General features: G+C 54.7%; 1 protein-coding gene across 2 annotated transcripts in view; it reads right to left on the bottom strand.

The window, feature by feature from the left end:
- The window catches only part of ZDHHC17 (zinc finger DHHC-type palmitoyltransferase 17), a 71,904-nt gene extending 66,488 nt beyond the window's left edge, over window positions 1-5,416 (bottom strand). For both annotated transcript variants that reach the window (XM_048499636.1, XM_048499635.1), the window contains exon 1: window positions 5,274-5,416. In XM_048499636.1, coding sequence (XP_048355593.1) covers window positions 5,274-5,336 — 63 coding nt within the window. In that variant the 5' untranslated portion in view covers window positions 5,337-5,416. The remainder of the gene's footprint in view (window positions 1-5,273) is intronic.
- Window positions 5,417-6,306: the final 890 nt, after the last annotated feature.

A 6,306-nucleotide genomic window follows, 5' to 3' on the forward strand; every position in this document is an offset into this window, starting at 1 on the left:
ATGTATGCATTGCAAGAACTTTGACATATCACTAACAATAATCCTAAACACAGTTACACACTTCTAAATCCACTGGGTTCAATGGTCTTTATGAGGGTATAATTCTGTTTAGGACTGCACCATAACTCTCAGCTTTCCTCTGCCATTCCAATCAGTAGCATGTTGCAAACACTATTGACTTGCTTTACATAGTTGCATTAAGATGATGTATATGAAACACTTTTGACATTTATTTTATTATCATGTGACGAGAAAGTGATAGTCTTAATTCCAAATGTATGGAATTAAACTACGGTACTTAATAGTAAGGGAAATGCATTCTGCATGTGCAATACTACTAACTCATGTCTTCTAAAACTGAGTTCTGGCATTAAGACTATCAAATTCAAAGATTCTAGGACTGTGCCCTTTTGAGCCTACATCAAGTGAAGTGCCCAGGCAAATTCTGTTACAGCCTCTTAACAACAATCATATGTTTCTAATGCAAACATACTGATTATTTTTGATAAAATAAAATCATTAATCAGGAGTTTATATTTATGCTTTTTTATTTTTCACATACATCTTGATAAGCATTATGTTTCTGGCAAACAAGAAAATCAAGAACATGGCATCTTTCCTCCAAAACCTTGAGAATTCTTGCCACTGTTACACTTTTTCCACAATATGTTTGCGCAAAGTTTAATTGCATTATTTTCACTGAGGTGACTATAAAAGAAATAAACATTAACAATTTAAGATACTGTCTCGGACATAAGCTTAAGATGCCCCTACGAGAAAAAAATACCATCTGTTCAGTCAAAAATATAGTATTTGGATTTATACCCTGCTTTTATCGGCCACAAAGCAGCTTACAAACTCCTTCCATTTCTCTCCCCACCAGAGTTCAAAAACAACTATGACTAGCCCAAGGTCACCCAGAAGGCTTCATGTACTTTTTGGGGTGGGGGTGGGGAAGGGAAATCCGATTCAGCAAATTACTCATGTGGAGGAGTGGGGAATCAGACACAGTTCTCCAGATTAGAGTCCACCTGCTTTTAACCACAACACCGCACTAATCCAGAAAATCCAGGGGGAAAAAGCTGAACACCTTGATTATTTGGCACACCTTTTAATAACAGATTCCCCTCCCACCATAAGTAAACACTGTGTGTGACAATTAAGATCATACAGATCTTGCCCTCTACAGTATTTACTATATTCTTCAAACTACTGAATTTATGGGGAGAGGCAGTGTTTTATATTTTGATGACTAAAATTAACCAATCTTTCAAAAGTCAGCTCTTATAGTTTTCCAGATTCTCTCTCTACACGAGTATTGTCTATATGGATGAAAATCTCTTAACCCCATTAAAGGTATCCTTTCTGGAAATTGAGGTAGCCTTTCTGGAAAGTGAGCCATCACTTGCCTTCAAGATATTAAAAACATTGGAGTGAATCTTTGGAGGGAAAGAGAAGATTGTTTTAAAACTGTAGCATTCTCAAATGTTGTGAACATTATGTGAAGGAATCACTGAAAAGTAGCAAATCTTTTCCCACTGGCTGTCCATGGAGGAAGCAGAGTGTACCCAGTGAGCATCATCAATACCATTCTTCCTGACATTAAAAATTTGAACAGTATCTTGGGGGTAAAAAGAAACTGCATTTTCCCTCCAAGAAGTAAAGTTAATAGCTGCTAGGAACAATAATTTACACAAAAGCTACTATTCAACTGGGCAAAAACTGCAATTCAACACAACCCATTCAATGAAATGTGTTCTACTAGGGGTGTGTCCGGGATCGGGGAGCCCCCCCTCCCCGGACTTACCGCCGCCACCGCCACGCTCTCCTCCTCCCTGGCCGCCGGCAGGAGAGGCCGGGAACTCCCCGGCACGCCGGGCGGCAGGGAGGCTCTTTGCCGACGCTTCGGCGGGCTCCTTCCCGCCCGCAACGGAACGCCTCCCCGGCACCGGGCTGGAGCCGGAGGGGGAGGCGGGGACCGGGGACAGGCAGGCGGGCCCTCCCCGGCGATGAGGGAGCCACACACCCCAGAGCATCAGCGGGGAGTGCCATGGCCCGGGAGACTCCGCCCACCCGGCAGCTCCCCAGGCGTGGGAGCCCAGGGATGGCTTCGGGCGGCTTGGCTGGCGGGCCGAGGCAGTGGCAGGCTTACTGCCCCGCCCAGACTTCCCCGGGCTGCACCGGCTTCAGCAGCCCGACCAAGCTGGCGGCCCGATGGCGGCCCCACGCCTGCCCAGTCTCTCCCTGGCTGCTGCAGGTATTCCAGAGGCTAGGAGGAGTCAAGGTGGAGAAGGCGGGACTGGAAGGAGGGAGGGGTTTTCAGGGTCCAGGTGGTGGCTGCAGCTTGGCGGGCTATAAAAAAAAGGAGGAAAAAGGGAGAGGAAAGCACCTGGAGGTCTGCTGGGGTGGAAGAGGCAGGAGGAAGAGGTGTGTAGTGCAGGAGAGACTACAGGAAACAGAAAGGAGAGAGGGGAGAGTCCAAAGAGGGAGAGAAGCAGGGAAAGAGAGTGGAAGGCAAGGAGGGGAGAAGGGCCCGGAGACAGTTGGGAGTCCTGTGAAGAGAACAGGCACCCGGGCAGGACAGCAGGGGACGAGGGAAGTGACTGGGAGTCCTGTGAAGTAAACAGCAGGCTCTCCCCTAATGGTGGGAGAAAGGAGGGCCGGGGCCAGAAGCCAAGCCCTGGGAGGGGAGTGTAGACAACCCCCCCCCCCATATTGATCACCCCCTCTTTGACCAGGGGTGAGGCCGGGAATATTAACCCCGGGAAGGGATTGGAGGGACGGCATCAGGGTCCCCTGGCTGGACTCTGGAGGGGGACCCTGACAAAGTGGTGGAGAATACGGGCAGTGACTCTCGTTTAGGGGAGTCCCGTCCCACACCCCGCATACCCAGGCCGGCTGGTTGGCAGCCTCCTGCTGAGCGTCGGGCACCCAGCCCGGGCAGGTTTAGAGCAGGCAGCGGCCGATCACGGCCCCACCTTGGTTCAGCCGGAGATGGAGGGAATGGATCTTACCCAGTTTGGGCAATGGCGGGCCGAGCATCAGGCCAAGCTCACAAGAGACATGGCCCAGTTACAACAGGAGATGCAAGTCTCCTTACTGAAGGAGGTGATGTTGAGGCAAGACGCCCAAAATGCCGCCCTGCAGGACCTTACGAAGAAACTGGGCTCCATGGGGGGAGCTTCGGGAGTACGGGCAGGGTGTTTGCCATGGGTTCCTCTGACCAAACTTTCTGCCGAGGACGACATAGATAGCTTTGTGGAGGCGTTTGAGCGGACGGCCGAGGCGGCCGGCTGGGACAAGGCTCAGTGGGCCCTTATCCTGACGCCCTACCTGACCGGGCCTGCGCAAGCGGCTGTTAGGGCCTTGCCCCAGGAGGAAGTGGGAGACTATGGGAAAGTCAAAGAGGCCATATTGGCCAGGTATAATATCTCGTCAGAGACCTACCGCCAGCGGTTTCGTGCCCTGTCATTTAAGAGGGGGGACCAGCCTCATAGCGTGGCCTGTCCGGGATCGGGGAGCCCCCCCTCCCCGGACTTACCGCCGCCGCCATGCTCTCCTCCTCCCCGGCCGCCGGCAGGAGAGGCCGGGAACTCCCCGGCACGCCGGGGCGGCTCTTCACCGACGCTTCGGCGGGCTCCTTCCCGCCCGCAACGGAACGCCTCCCCGGCACCGGGCTGGAGCCGGAGGGGGAGGCGGGGACCGGGGACAGGCAGGCGGGCCCTCCCCGGCGATGAGGGAGCCACACACCCCAGAGCATCGGGGTCGCCGCGGCGGAACCCGCCCACCGGCCGCTCCCCAGGCGGGAGCCCAGGATGGCTTCGGCGGCTTGGCTGGCGGGCGGCGGTGGCAGCGCCGCCCACCCAGACTTCCCCAGGTTGCCGGCTTCAGCAGCCCAACCAGCTGGCGGCGATGGCGGCGCCACGTCCCGGTCTCTCCCTGGCTGCCGGGTCAGGCCAGGAGGTCAGGTGGGAGGCAGGGCTGGAAGGAGGAGGGGTTTTCAGGTCAGGTGGGCGGCAGCCGGGCTATAAAGGAGGAAGAAGGGAGGCACCTGGAGGTCTGCTGGGGTGGAAGGCAGGAGGAAGGGTGTGGTGCAGGAGACTGGGAAACAGAAGGAGAGAGGAGAGTCCAAGAGGGGGGGAACAGGGAAAGAGAGTGGAAGGCAAGGAGGGGAGAAGGGCCCGGAGACAGTTGGGAGTCCTGTGAAGAGAACAGGCACCCAGGCAGGACAGCAGGGAACAAGGGAAGCGACTGGGAGTCCTGTGAAGTAAACAGGCTCCCTGGTGGGAAGGAGGGCCAGGGCCAAGCCAGCCCTGAGGGAGTGTAGACAACCCCCCCCCATATTGACCCCCCCCTTCGACCAGGGGCGAGGCCGGGAATATTAACCCCGGGAAGGGATTGGAGGGACGGCATCAGGGTCCCCTGGCTGGACTCTGGAGGGGGACCCTGACAGGGTGCCTATTAATTTCTAAATAAATGTGTACCTGACCAATGTGTAAGTCACACTAGACCCCAACCTGTTCAGCATCAAACTAGCAGATAAATAACCCCACAATACAGATGAGTGCTTTTGAATTCCAGGTCTTGAACCATTTCCCCTAGCAGGCAGACAATTGCAATCTGCAGAGCACCCAATCTATAAAGTAGCCCTGGGGTGCCATAAATTGTGCAACTGCCTGCTTCTGCGATTCAGAGGATTCACCAACAGTGAGTGAGTGATGGCGTTTAACAGAAACACGTGTGTCAGTTTGGTACTTCCCAAAAGGGAAGAGTTTCAGGATCAGTCAGGTGAAGCTGCAGAAAACAAGGATGTCACTACCCCAGCGCGGGTAAGCACAAGTCATTCGGAATCCTTCATTCATGGGGAGAATTAAGTAAATAAGGCACAGATGAAGCGAATGCCCAAGTTGATCTTTCCCCATATCTATACATAGAGACAACATACCCTGTACTTGGAGCGTAAAGACCGGGAGTGGGGGTGGGGAGGGAGAAGGCTTGACAGAAAGGAACCCTCACCAAGGAGTCTTCATCCCAGTACAGGACTTCATCCTCGTTTCCCAGAACACAACAAAACACAATCTCCGTCGCGTTCCCTCCCCAGCAATCTTCCCTGCGCCTCCGGGCCAACCTCCACCCCCGCCCCGAGAAGGGAGTGCCAAGGGCGGAGGTGGCCATAGCCGCCACCGCCTTCCTCCCCACTCCCCCTTCCGAGTTCCTCTCTTCCTTCCCTAACGAAACACCAAAGAGAGGCCGGAAAACAACCGGGGCCTCACCTCAGGATGCAGGATCGGCACACAGCCCGCTTCCTTCTCATACTCATCCAGAGGCGCCGCCATCTTGGAGCGAACGCGCCACCCGTGGCATGCTGGGTAACGCGCTCCTTCGCGACCTCTTGCTACGCGGGGAGGGGGGGGGAGGGGGCGGGATCGGAGGGACGACCCGAGTTAGTCCGCGTTAGCAAGGCGTGGAAAAGGAAGGCTGTTGTACGCCGGTGAAGTTCAATTCTTTGCCTGTCTTGGGACGATGAACTGTTATTCCACCTGCCCAGAGGCGTATGGGGTCCATATGGCGCCCAGAGACAAAAAAATCCTCCGGGCGCCCCCCCACCCCAATGCAGCATAGCGTGGAGTGGTGCCCCACGAGCCGCGGAGCCCCACCCCCACTTACCAGAGCCGGCGGAGGATTCTCTCCGCTGGGCAGGGAAGAGAAGCCATCTGAACTACAGCCAGCTCCTCTTCTCTGCCCAGCAGCACTGGACCAGCGATGCAAGAGGGGCGGGAAGGGAAGCCGGCTGGCTTTTCCCGTCCCTTACACCCACGAGTTCTCACACCGCCAGTGCAGGGATGGCAAGAGAAGCTGGCAGGCTCCCCATCCCTGCACTGGCAGCTTGAGATGGGTGGGAAGGGAAGCGGGCTGGCTTCGCCGCTTCCCTTCCCTCTGAACAGGCAGCCTGCTCGGAGAAGGGAAGCGGGTGGAGGGGCGCCTTCGCCACTTCCCCTCCCTTTGAGCCGGTAGCCTGCTCGGAGAAGAAAAGCAGCGGGCAGAGGTGTACTACTAATGGGAACATGGGGTAACCCATGGCCCCAGGCAACCCTCACGTGACCAAACACTAGACCTGCCCTTTTTGCAGGGAGTCAAAAGGGGTTTGCATGGTGCAGTCTTGCTGCTGATGGTACGGTAGCAGCAGATCCCAGTGGACTGATTTTGTTTACACACGCACATATGCATGTTTGTAGTTATGTATTTTCGAATCGTACAATCGCTTCCAATGTCAACCAAGTTACACTTCCCTCATTCCAAAAGGCT

The sequence above is a fragment of the Sphaerodactylus townsendi genome, linkage group LG06 (genome assembly GCF_021028975.2).
Source record: "Sphaerodactylus townsendi isolate TG3544 linkage group LG06, MPM_Stown_v2.3, whole genome shotgun sequence".
Taxonomy (NCBI): Eukaryota; Metazoa; Chordata; class Lepidosauria; order Squamata; family Sphaerodactylidae; genus Sphaerodactylus; species Sphaerodactylus townsendi.